This window comes from Canis lupus, chromosome 31, assembly GCF_011100685.1.
Source record: "Canis lupus familiaris isolate Mischka breed German Shepherd chromosome 31, alternate assembly UU_Cfam_GSD_1.0, whole genome shotgun sequence".
NCBI classification, from domain to species: domain Eukaryota; kingdom Metazoa; phylum Chordata; class Mammalia; order Carnivora; family Canidae; genus Canis; species Canis lupus.
Genome location: NC_049252.1, coordinates 457470 through 476672, shown reverse-complemented (window position 1 = coordinate 476672; position 19203 = coordinate 457470). Strand labels below are relative to the sequence as shown.

General features: G+C 34.3%; 1 protein-coding gene and 1 long non-coding RNA gene across 5 annotated transcripts in view; one reads left to right on the top strand and one right to left on the bottom strand.

Moving 5' to 3' along the window:
* The window catches only part of LOC102151670, a 41496-nt gene extending 30416 nt beyond the window's left edge, over positions 1 to 11080 (bottom strand). For both annotated transcript variants that reach the window (XR_005382034.1, XR_005382033.1), the window contains exons 1-2: positions 10949 to 11080; positions 4088 to 4365 (exon numbers count right to left, since the gene is read on the bottom strand). This is a non-coding gene — a long non-coding RNA (uncharacterized LOC102151670). The remainder of the gene's footprint in view (positions 1 to 4087; positions 4366 to 10948) is intronic.
* ZNF654 (zinc finger protein 654) overlaps positions 1 to 19203 on the top strand; it is a 92957-nt gene that overhangs the window by 45625 nt on the left and 28129 nt on the right. For all 3 annotated transcript variants that reach the window (XM_038581164.1, XM_038581163.1, XM_038581166.1), the window contains one exon: positions 9682 to 9763. In XM_038581164.1, coding sequence (XP_038437092.1) covers positions 9682 to 9763 — 82 coding nt within the window. Of the gene's footprint in view, positions 1 to 9681; positions 9764 to 19203 lie in introns of those variants that run through there.

Genomic DNA, 19203 nt, shown 5'->3' with positions numbered 1-19203 from the left:
AATACTATTAACATCAGTCTGTTCTGTTGTATATCATGAAGTCCAGCTTTTATCTAAAAATTACAGACACATAAAAAAAGAGCAAGAAAGAAAAATCACTATCAAGAGAAAATCAATTAGAAGAACTAAATTCAGATATAAGTGCTTTAGGGAAAAAGTTGATAACATGGTTTAAACATATTGGGGATTTTAGCAGAGAGTTGGGACACTTTAAGAAAGATTCAAATGGAAATGCTAGAAATAAACGCAGTTTATTTGATGGCATATCTTAGAGTTGACACAGTTAAGAATGAATAAACTTAAATATAAGTCTATAGAGATTACCCAGACTAAAAGTAAAAGAGAAAAAGAGAAGAAAAACTAATAACATTTAAGAACTTTGGGAAAATATGAAACTGTGTAATATATGCCTACTAGAATCTAGAAGGTGATGAAAAATGAAGCTGAAGAAATATCGATAGGATTCTGGGTGGCTTGGCAGTTGATGGTCTGCCATTGGCCCAGGTCATGATCCCGGGGTCCTGGGATCAACTCCTACATCAGGCTCACTGCAGGGAGTCTGCTTCTCCTTCTGCCTATGTCTCTGTGTGTCTCATGAATAAATAAAATCTTAAAAGAAAAAAGAAATATTGATAAAGGGATAGCTGTGAATTTTCCAACTATAATGAAAGACATCCAACCATAGATCCAGGAACCTCAGAGAATGAGCAGGATAATTTCAAACATATACACACTACAGTACCACCTAGATCACCTAGAAGCATCACATTCAAACTCTGATAATCAGAAGAAATCTTGAAGGCCACAGAGTAAAAAAAGCTAATTTAGAAGACTAAAGAAATACAGCAGACATCTCAAACTATGAGCACAATGAAGTGACATCTTTAAAGTACTGAAAGAAAAAAAAAACTCTCCAATGAAGAAGGATAATTAAAGATGTTTTTAGGGGAGCAGAAGCTGAAATTATTCATCCCCAGAAGACCTGAACTATAAAAGATATAACAAATATGATGTCAGATAGAAAATCTACCCAAAGAAATGAAGAGAGCCTGTAATGATAAAAACTGAAGATAAAATATAAAATTGAATTTTTATTTTTAATCACTGTAAAACTGTCTAAAGCAGAAGTTGGCAAATACTGTTTTAAAGGGCCAGGTGTTTTTAGACCTGTAGACTATAGGGTGTTATAACTACTCAACTCTGCTCTTGTAGCACTAAGGTATCCATAGACATAAATGAATCCACATGGCTGTGTCTCAAAAAAACTTTTACAAAAACTAGTAGCCAGCCTATGGATCATATTTTCTAAATGCCTCAGCATTTAGAAGCAAGAATTATAATGAAGCATTGTTTATAGCATATTTAAAATGAAAATAAATGACAAGAATAGCACAAAGATTATTATACCTAAAGTATAATATTTGAAGGCATGCTGGGATTTGTTAAAGATATATTGTAAATTCTAGGGTAACCACTAAAAACATTGAATACAAATCTGGATATATTAAGGCTAAGTGGAGATAAAATGGAATTATCGATCAATTTGAGTAAATTTGGAAGTTACTCAGTCCAAAAATAGGTGGAAGAAGAGGTCAAGTGCAATAGTGAACCATGACAGAAGAAATAGAAAATAACTGTTAAGAGAAGAGGTTTTAATCCAAGCACATCAAAAATGATTTTCCATGTAAATGGTCTAAAAAACCTGTAAAAAAAGACAAAATTCGGTTGGTTGGATAGTAAAAAACAAGATCCACTAACAGGTATATAACCGTACCCATGTCCTTTTTTTATGTAAACAGACACACTTTACCCTTTTTAAAAAAAAATTAATATTATATCCTTGGAGATACAGATTTAGTTCAAGTCCCTGTTTATACCTCATAGTATTCTATTGTGGAGATATACCAGTTTATTCAGTCATATCTTCTAATAATATGTATTTGAATTGTTTCCATTATTTTCCTACTTAAGTGGTGCTCTGATTAATATTCATTTACATGCATTTTTAAATTTTTGCCAGCAGGTTTTTGGGGTGGGTTCCTAGAATCTGTGTCAAAGAATGGATACATAATTTTGTTGAGTAGTCCAAAGTTTCCCTCTGTAACAGCTCTTAACATTTTGCATTCACATCCACAAAATTAGGCCTTGTTTACATTCAGCCTCACCAATTTTGTGTTATCAGACTTTTTATTTATTTTTTTACTTTTTGCTAATCGAACGAGAAATGGCATTTTAGTGTATTTTTTAAAAAATATTTATTTCTTTTAGAGAAAGAGCACAAGTGGGAGGGACAGGGGGAGAGAGAGAGAGAGAGAGAATCTCAAGCAAACTCTGTGTTGAGCGCAGAGCCCGTTGCAGGGCTCAATCTCATGATCCTGAGATGAAGACTTAAGCGAAGATCAAGAGTTGGATGCTCAACCAACTGCACCACCTAGGTGCTCTTCAGTGTAGTTTTAATTTGTATTTTTCGATGCCTGGGTGGCTCTGCAGTTGAGCATCTGCCTTTGGCTCGGGGTGTGATCCAGAGTCCCAGGATGGAGTCCCACATCAGGCTCCCTGCAGGGAGCCTGCTTCTCCCTCTGCCCATGCCTCTGCCTCTTTCTGCGTCTCTCATGAATAAATAAATACAATCATTAAAAATTACAATAATTTGTGTTTTTCTTATTGTGAGTCAAGTTGAACATCGTTTTGCATATCTCTACAAATCATTATTTTTTCACTTATCTTTTGATTTTGCTTATGTTATTTGTATTTTTAGACATTTTAAAATGCAATTAAAATTTGTCAGTATTCCTCTATTGCTCCTGAATCTTGAATCATAGTTAAGAATGATTTAAAGAAAAATGATTTCTTTATAACCAAGTTATATAGGATTTTTATCTGATATTTATAATGTTTAATTTTTTATATTTAAGTTTTTGATCCACTTTGAATTTTTTCTTTTGGAAGCTGGAGTGAACCAATTTTGTCTTAGAACATTTGAGTATCTAATAAGGAAGAAGTCAACTTTTTCCTTACTGACTTGAGATGCTGCTTTTGTCATGTATGCACTTTTCACATTCAGTTGGTCTGTTTTTGGATTTTTCATTTCATTAGGTTATTTGTTCATCTGCCAATACAATGCTGGTTCTGTTATAGAGGCTTTACAAAATGTTTTAATGTCGGCTAGCTCCTTTCCATTGCTCTTGCTGTTTCATGGTTTTTCTAGGTATTCAACCTTCTAGATAATCAACTTGCCTACCTACACAAAACCTTGGGAACTGGGACGCCTGGGTGGCTCAGCGGTTGAGTGTCTGCCTTTGACTCAGAGTGTGATCCTGGAGTCCCAGGATGGAGTCCCACATCGGGCTTCCTGTATGGAGCCTGCTTCTCCCTCTGCCTATGTCTCTGCCTATCTCTTCCTGTGTCTGTCATGAATAAATAAATAAAATCTTAAAAAACAAACAAAAACTTGCAAGAACTTTTATTGTATGTAAATTTTTAAATTACTTAAGGAGAATTTGGTGCTTAACTTACTCAAGTACATACTATATATGTTCATATGTTCTTTACCTTCCTCCAGTCCAAGGACACTGGAACAATAATGCTAAAGTCTCTCCTTGCAACTTAAATGCTATTTATGTCATGTATTTTTGCTGTATTTTAAAGCCACGATGAAATTTATTCATAGTGTCAAAATGTGTAGCCTAGGGGCACCTGGGTGGCTCAATGGTTGAGCATCTGCCTTTGGCTCAGGGCATGATCCTGGGGTTCCAGGATCGAGTCCCACAGCAGGCTCCCTCTGCCTGTGTCTCTGCCTCTCTGTGTGTGTCTCTCATGAATAAATAAATAAAATCTTAAAAAAAAATTTGTAGCCTATATATCCACTAATTTTTATCTGAGGTCCTTCTTGCTAATTTAATTTCCTATCTATTTGAAAACAGTTTCTGTTTTTCTGTGGTTGTTTATAGATTGTTTTTGTATTTGATGTCTTATAGTTTACTGTGATTAGCTAAATGTAGACATATTTTTATCAATCCTTAGGGGATTTCCTGGGCTTCCTAGATCTGAAGGTTGGTATTTTTCATCAATTATGAAAAAGTCTTACCTTATTTTTACCTCATCTCTTTCTCTTTGTCTCTATTTTTTGTGCAACTATAATTAGATATCATAGACATATACATTCCATTCCATGTGTCTCCAGTTCCTGCTTGTGTTTTCCATTTCTTTGTCTCTCTACATTGTATTATTCTATATTAGTAAGTAGATTTCTTGCTTTTGGATAGGTTAAGCATCATAATTCAGAGGAATTTTCCTATGGTAGATAAATACATAAATCCACATTCTTGTATTTCAGGATGAAAATTACTTCTATGCTTCAGAGACCTAAAAAAGAATAGTAATTCTTGTTATAACTACCAAACAATCTACTATGTATGTCTTATTTTAAGGAAGTCTGGTACCTCATTTCCATTTCCATGAGAAAAAAGTCTGACTTCCCAGCCTCCTGACGGAATATACTGTTTCATAAATGGGGACTGTGGCTATACTCTAGTTATTTAAACTTGTGTAACACATAGTAGTGTACTGATTGAAGAAAGTAAAGTATGATTATACATGGTATAATTTTTTTAATTCAAAAGCATGCTATTTATCATGTATTTGTCCTAAGTAATGTTTTTATATAAATCATTTTGTTTAAGTAATTCTATTTTGAATAATTACTTCAGTTTATGTAAATGAACTTCAAGTCATAACTTGGACTAAGGTTAATTATAAATTGATTTGAATATAAACTGGTGATATTAAATATACATTATTATACAGACATTAAACATATTCAAAATTAAAAACTGATATAAACAGACACTACTAAATTTTTAGAAACCTTTTGATGAATTTAGTCAGATATCTTAAAAATCTTCATAATTTAAGTGAGGAAAAATTGGTGTATTGTGTTTCAACAAAATTGACTTTGTCATAGCAGAGAACAAATCTATGAAGATCTTGTGTTTCCTGTTAGATTATTGAAGGAGGAACTTTAATGGCAAAGTTAATAAAAATTAATAAAAATTTTATTAAATTAATAAAGTTTAATAAAAATTAACAGTATTATATTATTACAAGCATCGATAACTCTACCAGTGATTGTTCTAAGTGCTTTACAAAAGATAGTTACTATTATTGTTTCTATTTTATAAATAAATAAACTGAGACATAGAAATAGTAAACGACTTGCCCAAGGTTACATATCAAGAAAGTGCTAGAGCTCAGATTGAAACTCAAATACTGTGCCCCTGACCAAGGGTGAGTAAAGGGCCAGATAGTAAATATTTCAGGTTTAGCTCATAAGGTCTCTGTTGCCACTACTCAGTTCTGTCACTGTAGTGTGTGTAGGCAGCCATAGCCAAGATGTAAATGGGTGGGTATGGTTTTCTTATAATACCTTATTTATTGACAGGATATTTGAATTTCATGTAATATTATTCCAGGTTATCCTTCCTTCCTTCCTTCCTTTCTTTCTTTCTTTCTTCTTTCTTTCTTTCTTTCTTTCTTTCTTTCTTTCTCACAATGTAAATATAGCTAACTATCATGCATTACTCAAGAGGCTGTCATTGGGCCAGATTTAGCCTGTGGATGGTAGTCTGCCATCCCTGTTTAGACTGCTACATATATTTTGGGGTTCTACTTTGTTCTATTCTGGACTCACCCTCCACCATATAGTGTTTATTTCCATGAGGGCTAGATAACTTGATTTCCAAACGTTTAGTTGATCCTTTATGCTAGTCAATAGGAAATACAACAGATTTGAAACCTGAAGTTTCTACTTCTGTATATAATCTAGATTTTTCCCCTAGTGATTTCAGTACTACACAAATACTTGTTTAATTCCCTGAAGCCCTAAGGCAGAGCTAGCTAGATTATGTTGTTTTGTCTTTGTCTACTCTTACTTTGCATGTACTTTCTGTCATTTTAATAACATTATCGTGGAGTTGGGCCTTGTTACTGAGGTAGCTGATATTGGGTCATGCACAGATCTTTTATAATGTTGGCTCCCCTTTCATGTCGCCACAATTCAGACATATAATTCTGCATATTTTATTGGATTTGGTACAAGGTCACGCTCATCTGCATACTTAGATCTAAATATAACTACATAGCACATTCCGTTTCTACTAAAAGCCTTCTTTCAATGCAATTAATTGCCCTATCAGTCAATACTATCCATTCAATACAATGATGCAATCCCTCTCCCTTCTACTTAGTGCAAATTTCAACATGTTATACTAGAGATATATATATAAAGTATAATAATATGATAGGACAGAATCAGCTATATATTTGGAGAGAAGGAAGGGCATTTTAAACCAGATTCCTAGGTGAAATTGTATAAATAGGTCTTAAGGAAGCAATAGATCCTGTATCTTAAGAGTACAGGCCTTAAGGGAATGGGGAAAAGTTTACTGTAATTGGAGAACATGAAATATGTGATAAAAGCTCTGTGTAGAAGTATAGTTTTGATTCAGACATAAAAGTTCTCATATCATGATAAGGAATTTGTATTTCCTGCTTTAGATTAACAATCTCAAATACCTACATAGACTGGGAAGAGAATGATAGTGAAAAATAAGGTAAGCAGCTAGTAGAGGTAGATGGAGACTGGCACATTGGAAAGGAGGTTGATACTCTTGTCTACAGGCAGTAGTTGCTCAGCTTATTTTGTCATAGATGCAATCTCTGTATTATAGGGGTTCTTGTTTTTTAGGAGTGTACAGAAATCTAGATTTAATCTGAAGTAGCACAGTTTTTAAATATTAACAACTGAATAAAGCTGAAGATCTTTGCTTTAAATGGTACAATCCAGACAGCAGTTTGCAATGTCTGTTAAATAGTCAAATCATTCTGTATCTTAGAACAATAAAATGGCAGCTATATTGAGCATGGACTTTAAGTGTGGAATAGCAAGACTGGAGATAGGAAGGGTCTATTAGAAGCTTAAAAATGAAGTAAATGTGAATAAATGGTTTGTTAATAAGGATAGAGAAGATTGCAGAGGTACACTGATGGGGTTTTTTTCATATTCACTGATAGTAAAATAAATAATTGCAAAAAGGTTAATAATGCAAAACAATTCTTTATATTCCTGCCACCCAAATTCTGTTTTACTTATGTGGTCAGCTGCTTTTACCAGTTTGTCTCATATCCCTCTAGATAGTTGGTATTCATGTGCCTTCTACCCCTCCCTTCCTTCCCACAAATGATAGTGTAATTAATGTATTTCTGCATCTTTTCTTAACAGTATATCTTGGAATTTCCCCTTATCTAGTTACATATGTATATATAATACACACACACACACACACACATATTTGTATATGTATTCTCATTAACATTTGCATTATACTTCATTGTTTGGGTGTATTGTAATTCATTTTCCCAGTCCCCTGTGGTAGACATTTAGTATGTTTCTATTCTTTTGCTATTGTAAATCATTTATGGATGGATATCCCTATTTGAGCTAATGTGTGTGTATCTGGCTGCTTTAGTTCTATAAGTGGAATTGCTAAGTCAAATGATTGTGGGAGCATCATACATTTTCTGATAACAATTAACTGTGTTTCCCTTTGAAAGTACCTCTTACCATCCCTCCAACAAGATATCAGAGACTATTTCTATACATCAGAGTCGTCCTAGAATAAATCAACATTTTCATTTTTGTAAATATGATAGAAAAGGTATTTCATCTTTATAAAATTTTACTTATTTGAGTAAAGTAGAACATCTTTTCATATTTGAGAAAAAAATTCACTTGTATTTCTTTACTGTGAAGTAGTCCTCTCCCAGTGTTTTGCCAGGTTGTTAACTCTTTAAAAATTACTTGTCAGAGGCATCTGGATGGCTCAGTGGGTGTGTCTGACTTGTGATCTCAGCTCAGGTCTTGATCTCAGGGTCTTAAGTTCAAACCTGGCATTGAAATTCACACCCAGTGTGGTTCCTACTTAAAAAAAAACAACAAAAAGTAAAAAATAAAAAAAAGTAAAAATCAGCTGTTAAAGCTTTTTCATGAAGGAAATCAACAAAGATTCTTTCTCAGTGTATCATTTGCTTTGACTACATTTATGCTTTTTGGTCTGTTGACATTTAAAATTTTTAAGTAGTGAAATTTTTATAAAATGTTTATGAGGCATGGTTATTATATTTAGAAGAGTCTTTGTAATTATTGTGTGACACTTGGGACTTTTTTTTAAAGATTTATTTATTTATTCATGAGACACAGACAGACAGAGAGAGAGAGAGAGGCAGAGACACAGGCAGAGGGAGAAGCAGGCTCCTCGCAGGGAGCCCAAAATGGGACGTGGAACTCTATCCTGGATCCCAGGATCACGACCTGAGCTGAAGGCGGGTGCCCAACCACTGAGCCAAGGTGTCCCACACTTGGGACTTTTATATGATTTTTTAAAGCTCTATAGTCCCATAGCTATGTTTGCATGCTAAAAACTATTCTTAGAGAGATTAATACGGATTAAAGGCAAAAGGTGATTAAAAAATACAACTTTAGGTATTCCTAGTTGAGTGCCTTGTCAGTAAATTAAAAGCTAAAGATTTTGAGGTATTTGTCATTTTGCCCTACTTTTGGATTACTAAGTAATATTAAATAATTTTCATAGTTTTTCATGCTCATGATTAGAAAATAAGTCATTTTTTTCCTGTATGAATTATGAAGTATTAAAGACACATAAAGTATTTAGTAACAACATTTTCCAAAAACAATTATTATTTTTTTTTAATTTTTTTAAATTTATTTATGATAGTCACAGAGAGAGAGAGAGAGAGAGAGGCAGAGACACAGGCAGAGGGAGAAGCAGGCCCCATGCACCGGGAGCCCGATGTGGGATTCGATCCCGGGTCTCCAGGATCGCGCCCTGGGCCAAAGGCAGGCGCCAAACCGTTGCGCCACCCAGGGATCCCCCAAAAACAATTATTTAAGAAGGAAGAACCACAGATTTTGGGCAGTCTGTCATGAGTGGGATAATCAAGGTAAGCCTAGAGTTTGAGAACTCCTGTGTCACTTATAAGATACCTAATTGGTGATATTGCTATAATATAAATGTTGGCTGAGTTTCACAGTGACTCTAACTTTCTTATACTTTTGTGTTAATTTTATCCATTAAAATGGACCCATTTTAAATCATCTTGACATATGTAGCAACATTTTTGCCACCTGGTATATCACTACATTTTTTTTTTTTGTCTTGTGTGTGAACAGTGGTAGGCATGAGTAATATAACTGTTCATTCTATAGTTCTAGAACTTCAGTATATTTCTTTCTTTGTATTTTCTTTGAAGACATTTCTATTAAAACTTTACCGAAAACCTGACATAAATCTTTTTTTCTATTTTTAAAGATTTTATTTATTCATGAGAGACCTAGAGATAGAGGGGCAGAGACATAGACAGAGGGAGAAGCAGGCTTCTCACAGGGAGCCCATATGGGACTCGATCCCTGGACCAGGATCATGCACTGAGCCACCCAGGTGTCCTCTAACATAAATCTTAAATGATCAGTATAATGATTCAAATCTGGCTATTTTGAAACAAAATACCTGATATTACATAGCTTTTATGTCTTGAAAATATTTCAAATTGGGGCAAAAAAAATTAAAGAAGCAGTGGAAATTATTATTCACTTATTCTTTCTAGGAGCTTCTTTGAGTTGCTGTTGTTCTTTGGAAGAGATGAGTTTTATGAAGAGCCCTTAAAGGATATTCTCGGATCATTCCAGGTAAAACAGTTTACTCCTTCACATTTTGTCTACATTTAACACATGCCTTATTCTCCCCCTAAAAATGGTATATTGGTTATTTATTGCTTCTAAGTTTTTATACTTAGTAAGATGGCAATGCTTAGGATCCCATATATTTTACTAGGAGGAAAAAGAAGGTTCTTAAAATTAACTTCTAGCTGTATTTCTAAAAGCAGTTCAAATTAAGATTCTAATTCCACATTTGCTAGACCAGAGCCTACTGCTACCACCCTTGTAGATTTCTAAGCACATCTGGCACATATACTCACATTTTTATTGCTCCAGGCTTTGGTTTCAAAGCCTGTGTAGAATTCAGCCCTAGTATAAAAGGACTCTTCCTGCGTAGCCTGTCTCCTTGTCACTTGGACCCTTTGGCTATATCCTGATTTTCTCAATAGTCTTCCCCAGATAGGAGGTGATTTATTTTTTTTTATTTTTTTATTTTTTATTTTTTGGCAGGTGCTATATAAAAGGAAAGAGTAAATCCAAAAGAATGAAAAAGATCCAAGACCTCATCTGTAGACCCAAGAACATTTGATCTTTTTACCATTTACTTGAGAAACAGTAACTAGTAACTGTGGCTCAGTAATGTGTCCTTGTCTTTATCTCATTATTCTTTGAGGTAGAATAAGGAAAGATGTACTTTGAGCTCCCTCTAGGGGTGAAGTGTTCAGACATTTTATATTCCTATTATGTGTTAATAGGAGAGATTATGGTCAACTAGGAGTATTACTGTCAATCTTTAGGAAGGAGATCAGCACAGTAACATAAAAGTATGCAATCTTTTCTCTCACCTAGAATTTTTATACTTACTGAAAGAGAGCTTTTAGACTGTATTAAAATAGATTTTTATGATTGCTTACTCTGGTACGTACATAGAAATAGGCAAATTAGAAGCAGACTTAACTGGCTAAGATATATCTAAAACTTCTTCACATTCGAATCTGACTCTAGATTTGTTTTTCCACTCAGTCATTGTTTTTCTACCCCATTTTGTCTCAGTGCCATCAAAAGTATTGATGAGGTAGCAGTTCCTAAAATTATTGATGAAAGAACTAAAAGCCACTGGCACTAGGCTTTTAAAAGCTTAAGCTGGTTTTATGGTTCTGTTTAACCAGCTAGCTTTTGACTCCTGCTTAAGTATTGTTAAATTACATCAATTACCTGATATATACTCCTCCCATAGCATTTGCTTCCTAAGATTAAACAAGTACTCTGCTAGTCTTTTGGATTTTATTCTGAATCACCAATATACCTTACTGCAAGTTTTCATGCTGTCTCTTTGAATCTCCATGGATACAGAATGACAACTACATTGTGACCATTACCAGGCTGACTTGGATTCTAAGATAGCATTACTTATAAAACATACTCTGATTTTAGAGTTGTAGAAATAGTAAAAAACAAAAAAACAAAAAAATGCATCTTATCTAAAAAAAAAAAAACTCCTCTTTGAATCAATAATACTTATATTAAACATTCTACTTTATCCATCCTTATATTTAGCAAAAGAGTAAAAATACTTATTTTCATGGAGCTTAATTTTTTTTGTTTATTTTATTTATTAATTTATTTTGGTAATCTACACACTGTATGGGGCTTGAACTCATGACCCTGAGATCAAGAGTCCCTTGATTTTCCAACTGAACCAGCCAGGCACCTCCTTATGGAGCTTACGCTCTAACTGAAGTCTATATTCACTATTTAAGACTTTGTAATTTTCCACTCCACTTTTTCTTTGTCGCTTGTGTTCTTGGCAATCCATCCTTGAATTTTTATTAAGCAAATATTTATTGAGTCTCTAGTATATACTAGGCACTGAGCTCTGGGAAAAACGGTAGTAACCACAACCAGAAAAACCCTCCTATTGTGGAGACAGAAAGACTATAAATCAAATTTTTGTAAATGTAAGAGTATTTTAGAAAGTGACAAATGACTCCCTTGAAAATGAAGCAGGCCAGGGAGATAGGGAGTGCTAGCATGGTGGTATTCGGGAAGGAAATTTCAGTATTAAATGAGATAGTCAGGAAATGCCTCATGAAGATGTTAACTGAGCACTGATAATGGGAACTTCTGAAGCAGTGTTTGTAGAGAGATGAGAGATAATATTGAATTCTGTTTTAAATATGTGAAATCATAACATCTGTGAAGGGATAATTTTATTTGTTTGTTTATTTAGAGCAGGGTTTCCATACAGTTTATTAAAATAATTCCTTAGGAAAGAGTTCTTGGTTTTGTACCCTGTTCTATCGCCTGCTCAATTTCTAAAGCTCACCCTTCCTTTTGTTCTCTTTTGTTTTTAAAATCTCTATGCCACTTCTGCCACTTTGTTGCTGTGGCTTTTTCCTACTTCTGGCTTCTTTCTTCCTACTCTGAATTTTCTTGAGCCTCTAACTCCTGCCTCTTAGGAGAGATTTCGCCACCTTTCATCCTCCATTTTCTAAGCCGATCTGCTATTTGGTGTTTCCAGCCTGTGCCCTTAGGGACCCAGGAAGGGCCAACATGTAGGTCATCATATACAATTCCCTAAACTCTTGCATTTGCTAAGGTTTGTAAATTCCCCAGCCTTTGGCTTATATTTGATAGTCCCGTGATAGTCCCAGTATCACTTTTTGAAGTGTTTTTATATTTTCTTTTTTTTTTTTTTTAAGATTTTATTTATTTATTCATGAGAAACAGAGAGACAGAGAGATAGAGACACAGGCAGAGGGAGAAGCAGGCTCCATGCAGGGAGCCCAACAGGGGACTCAACCCCAGGTCTCCAGGATCATGCCCTGGGCCGAAGGTGGTGCTAAATCACTGAGCCACCCAGATTGCCCTGTTTTTATATTTTCTAATGCAAACCCTATTTCCCCAAGTGGTTTATTACTATCTATCTTTCATAAAGATTTGTACCAGCTTCAGATCTTGTGCTTTCTCCTCTACCATAAGTAGTACAAACATAATGCTGCTCATACTTTAATGTACCTGGGAATCTTGTTAAAATGCACGTATTGATTCAGTAATTCTGGGGTAGGGGCCTGAGAGTCTACACCAAGCTCAGAAGTGATGCCTCTGGTGCTTGCCTCTGGATCACAATTTGAGTTAACAGGGATTAACATTCCTTGCTGGATTTTAGTTATCCCTCCTGTCATGGTGTGGGCTCTGAAGTCATACTACCTGGATTTCTGTTTGCACAGTAATACCAAAACATGGCCCTTGAGTTTATTCTTATTTGTTCAATTAATTTCTGATCTCCTAAAATCTGAACTGCTTAAATAGAAATTTTAAATCTTGTTATTGACTGACTATAATTTTTCTTCTACCTTATTCCAAGAGGAAATTTCATTCTTAGAGCCAGATGTTCCATTTGCTGGCTTCTTAAAGCTTGCTTTCTTAATTTTTTATCTTCCAATAATTTTTCTTTACTGAAAAAAGAAGATGGCACATTTCTTATATGATGCACCTATCTCATTATTATTTTTAATCTGTCCATTGGTGAGCTTTCCATAGGCCTGTGATTGATTTCATACACTGGGTCTCCAAATCCCATTAATGTAATAAAATAAAATTTAGATTCTCAATGAAATGACAAAAATAACATGAGAACAAAATTCCTTATGAATGTTGGAAACTAGGATCAGGATCTGTATCAAGCACTCAAAGATGAATCCATCTGGAGTAATAGGCCAAAAAATATTTGATTAACTGAATGTGATTAAATAGGGGAAGGAGAGGGGAAGACCTTCCAAATGCGACCCAGTAATGCCCCCTACCCCTATCAGCTTGTAACAGTGGGGACTGGAAGAAATACCAGATGGGCATTAGGTATATGGCCAATCTCATTCTTGAAAGTGCACCAGGTGTGGAGCAGAGCATACAGAACAGGAATACTAATGTAACTAAGCTGTAAACATTAAAAATGGAATGTATGGCTCTCCACAAAGCCACTGAGAAAATGAGACTGTGACCCAAACTAAATGCAGCCTGCTGCAGTATACAGAGGTTAGAAAGTTTTGCAAAGGGGTATGGCTATCTCCCAGTGTAGCTTCCTCTTTACTGCCTCATGGGCCATTGATCTGACAAATTAAATTTACAACTTTTCCCTTCTATCTTGGTTGAACTTAAAGGAGTCAACAAAAACCTATTTACCCATTAGTAAAATAATAAAATTAGCTCTCTGATCTAGCTATTCTAGGATAAAGAGATTAATGCCATTTACCATCAGTTACTTGGTTAAGATGAGAGGACAGTTGAAAAAAAAAGATCCAGTTTTATTTCTGTGGTTGAGCTCAAGGGTATCCTCCTTGAAACGAAGTGAAGTTGAAAAGAAGGGACTAACCTAGAGTAGCTACAGAGGTAAAATATTGTATGGAGATGAAACTACTAAATTAAAAGTAGGCGATTAACAGTAGATTCGCTCCAGAAAAAAAAATGAGTTAGTGAAGGAAAAAGATCTCTAAAAACATATTTTCAATTCATAGTTATGTGCAGCCATATCTTGTAGTCTTCAATTTTCAGGATAAGGGAAAGTTCCTACAAATGCAGGACTCCTGTAAAACAGGATCCTAACAAAGGAAAAAATAAAATCAGGCTGGCGATGAATTTCTCCATTGTAACAAATACCAGAATAAATTAATGTCTATCAAGTTTTTCAAGGGAAAAATATTTAATAATACAGCTCCTAAGCCCTAGAATTTATGAGAGAGGGCAACAGAAAGAAATAGTCCAAATACTAGAGAAACAAAGCAACTACAAGTCTTTTATCAGAAAAAAAAAAGTATGCCAGCTGATTTAGAAATGGTCAAAACAAAGAATTTACAAATAGAATTGTTTTAGAATTTAAAAATAGGACTAACATGAGGAAACAAGCAAAAATTAGTAGACTGTTGTTAATATGGCTATAATGAAAATTCTGTTAATGTGTTAGGAATGATTCTGGAAAAAGAAAACACAAGTGCACACATAACGATATGGAACTAAATTCTCAGATTATGGTATTGATTGGATGGAGGTAAGGGAGATGAAGAATCAGGTATATTTGGGGGCATTTAAGCTGAAGTAACCATATAGAGTAGTGCCATTCACTAAGTGGGCACTGATCATAGGGGAAAGAAAGGTGATTATAGGAGAAAGAACAGGCTATAGAAAGAAGATAACTTCATTCTAGGTAGAATTTTAAATATTTTTGGAAGATGCAAGTACTAGTGCCCAGTGATAGATAGATTGATTGGTCTGTATTTTATCTTTCTTGCTTTTTTTAAAATTTAACCAAGAACATGTATTACTTTTATAAATCAAGAGACAAATAGATTGTTATAAAGCCTCCTCACTCCCAGTTTAAAAAAAGAAGAAGAAGAAGAAGAAGAAGAAGAAGAAGAAGAAGAAGAAGAATATGACCCAAGAGTAGTCACCAAAATGCCAACCAATAATCCAAAAGCCTTAGGTTTGTGGTTGTTTTAATAAGCCTGCCCTGACCTCAGTGAAAACTCTATCCTCATCCCTGGGGTCAATGTCTAAATCACAAAGATCTTTTTTGTTCAGAATAGAAGTAGGCCTTAGTTAAGCTTTCCTTCCTGAGACTCTACCCTATTTTTTAATATGCGTGTCCTTCTTTGGATAATTGGGGGAAACTAATGGGAGGAGATAGGGATATAACCTCCCATATAGGAGGAGGCCCAACCCTATCTTATTGCAATAGCACCTTAAAAGGAGAACAAAAGGAATCAAAAGTAAAAGAACCAGCCACAGGAGAGAAGTTTAAATAAATTGTCATGTCTATCTGTTTCACTGGGGCAAGAGTTGATTTTCCCCAAGAAGTCGGAGTATATATTCATTGGCATTATAACCCAGTATACCGCCCCAATTTTATTTTTAGCTAATATGAGAAGTTTAAAAGATATATTCTATTTGAGAGAGAGAGAGAGAGAGAGAGCACCTGTCTGAGAAGTACCCATGGGGGAGAGGAGCACAGGGAGAGGGAGAGAAAGAATCTCAAGCAGACTCCCTGCTGAGTGTTGGGCTCCATGCTCACAACCCTGAGATCATGACCTGACCTGAAATCAAGAGTTGGATACTTAACCCACTGAGCCACCCAGGAACCCCTAATATGAAGAATTGACTTTCTACTAAAACCTTCTGGACTATGTTCTCTGCCTAGACTATTTGGAAAAAAATCTTGGTATTCAAACTACCTTTGTAATACTGGTTAAAAGGCTTTTCAAGAGGGGCACCTGGATGGTTCAGTCAGTCGAGCAACTGCCTTCAGCCCAGGCCATGATGGCAGAGTCCTGGAATCAAGCCCCTCATTGGGGTCCTGCTTGGGGTAGCCTGCTTCTCCATCTATAGCTCCCCCTGCTTGTGCACTCATTGTCCTTCTCTCTCTGTCAAATAAATAAATAAATAAATAAATAAATAAATAAATAAATAAATAAATATCTTAAAAAAAAAAAGGCTTTTCAAGAATACAATCATATCAACTTAATAATAGCAAGACATTTTAAGGAGTAGTTTCAAAATTGTGTTCACATATTCTTTTCTTCTCTAATAGAAGTTTTCTCCTGTCTCTACTCAATTCATTTTGACTACATATGATGCCACCCCACTTCCTCCACCACAAGTTTTTTTACTGTTACTGAGACACTAATCCCTCTGTATTCTATTTGTGGTTTGATACGTCTCTCCAGCTATGCCATTAGATCTCATGGGTAGAGGCTATTTTCATTCCTTTGTCTCTAGCACTTAGTAGTCTTAGCCCACAGTATTCCTAGGTTTGGCAACACAAATGAAGGATAAAGAAGTCCATAGACATTTTTTTCTTTAAAAAAAAAATCCCTTTGTTGACCTCTACAAAACAAGAAACAATGAGGTATAGTTTCTGAAATTTACCTCATGGTCCATTGGTTACTACTGTACAGTGAAATGAAGGACAGATCAACCAATGCATTTATGGGATGAAACCACTAAATATTTACTTGTGGATTCTACTCTGACAGTGTTAGAAAAAAGAGAAATTGAAGTCTCCTTAATGGTGAGAAAAGTATAAGGAAAAAGATTTCACTATCTATGAAAGGAACATACTTGACAAGTATGCCACATATTTAGCACTTGGGAGTGAAAAAGATTGATGTTAAAATTAAGGTTGCATATTCTGAAATCATTTCATAAAAATTATATTCCTTAGATAAATCTTGTGTTGAAATGGCTAAAGCTTTGGTATTTTTTCACTGTCATTTTTATGTTTGAAATTGTTACTCCTATTAATAATTCTTATATATTACCACCTCAAATATTTTCACTTTCTCAATGTATTTTTTTTAATAATCTGAGAAGGAAACACTTTACCCCAACTGTTGAAGTTCTGTAATCGTTTTGAAGGGATTTAAGAGCCAGAGTTATTTCAAGCATAATGTAATAAATAAACTTGAGACAGTTAAGCTCAAGGAACCAAGAGCAAGTCTCTAAGACAAAGGGCTGTCAGCATCAATAAGTTGCATATCTCAGGAAAGGCCAGTATACCCTGACACAAAGGATGATGGTCATCTCAAAAGCAGGCATTAAACCTTGTGAATTGATAGTTATTCATACCATATTATCCAACTATAAACAAAGATCTTATGTTCTGAGCATCTTACAATTTTGTGTTGTCATGAACAGGCAAGTGCCTTCAAAATCAGTGATTTTGCTTAATGCTTTGAAAATACCTCTGAAAGCACATCAGGGTCATTAAGGTATTCATTGATCACTGAAAGATGATTCTATAGTGTCCTAATACATAATAACTAGAATTATGGACATATTAGTACTTGGAGTAGTTTGTTTTCCCAGATAAAATACTAAATTATAGAAAATTTAGCTGTAAAGAACAGTAAATGTCATTAAGTCCAACCTAACTTTAATACATGATGAAAGCAAGGACACAGAGATTCAGTCATTCATCCATTCAGCATTTATTGAAGATTAACTTACACAGTTTGTTGTGTTGCCAGAACGTGACCTGTTAAATCACGTTAAATCTGTTGAATCAGATTTTATATTTATTTCTTTGTGTGGAAACCTGTATTCAAGTAAATCCTGTGCACACCTTAATTCTGCTTCAGGGTCTGTCTTATAGGTTAGAACCATAACAATAGTACTTCTCTGTTGGCTATATTATTTCTTTACCAATTGAAAGTGTTAATAGGGTTTGCTTTCATTAGCATGGCAATCACCAATTCTGAAATTTGGTTATACTCTCAGTTGAAGGTTTTGCTGTACTTATGACTGGCCTCCCCTTCAGATAAAACTCCCAATTGCTATGCTCGCTTCGGCAGCACATAAAAAAAAAAAAAAAAAAACTTCAATTGCTAATTTAAGTATCATTTACATTTACTCCTTAAGATTTTTTACATGTATTAGAATGTAATCATGTTTATTAAAAAGGGAACAATTACTTATATTTAAATATTCATTTTTTCTGAAGTTCACAAATGGGGCATCTTAAATACTTCACTAAGTACATGATTCTAATTATTTTTAAAAATCAGATTTATGTAATTTATAGGCATTCATGCATTTTTATAACTTTGAGATTGGGCGTCACCTTAGAAATTGTTTAATCCCATAATACCTTATTTTACAGATCAGAAAATTAAGCTCTGATGGATTTGAGGTTTATATAGAAGTAGAAGGACCTAAGTCTTAGCTTCAACCAGTATTACACTTAATCTGTTCTATGAATTGTTATAAGCATGTGTTTTCAGTAATATAGATGTCAAAACAATAGGTTTAAAGAAGTCTTTTTTTAAGTTTTACTTATGTAATCTCTAGATCCAACATGGAGCTTGAGATCAAGGGTTACGTGCTCTTCCAACTGAGCCAGCCATGCTCCCCTAAAGAAATGTTTCATTTATACTACTATCTTTATAAAATGCTTTGTGTTCTAAATTTTGAGATCTTCTAAAGATTTACTGGGGAGAGAGAAGAAGAAGAAATTAATGGGGTTATCTAAATGATAGCAGATGAAAGCCTAGGCTTAGGCCTAAGTTACTAGTGTAACACTAGTAATAACAGGAAGAAGCACATCAGATAATAAATAAAATTGACATAATATTAAGATTAGTAGAAGACAGTGAGTTTAATATTTGATTCCAAATCCAATATAAAAACAAATAATACATAAAACCAGGGATATCTAGACTTTTGATAGGACAGCAATCCAGGTTTTAAAAAAATATATACTTATCAATATGTGTATATTTATGTACATGTACTTATATACATTAAAACATAAACAATTTAAAAAGATAAAAGCAAAGTAATGTTTTAACTGTAAAAACTAATGACAGCAGTGAGATTAAATGTTTTATTATGAAAAATTTTAAAACTAGGTCATATATTAATTCATAGTCTGATTTTAAGTTCAGTTTACTTTGATACTTGGGTTTAGTAGCTGTCATAGG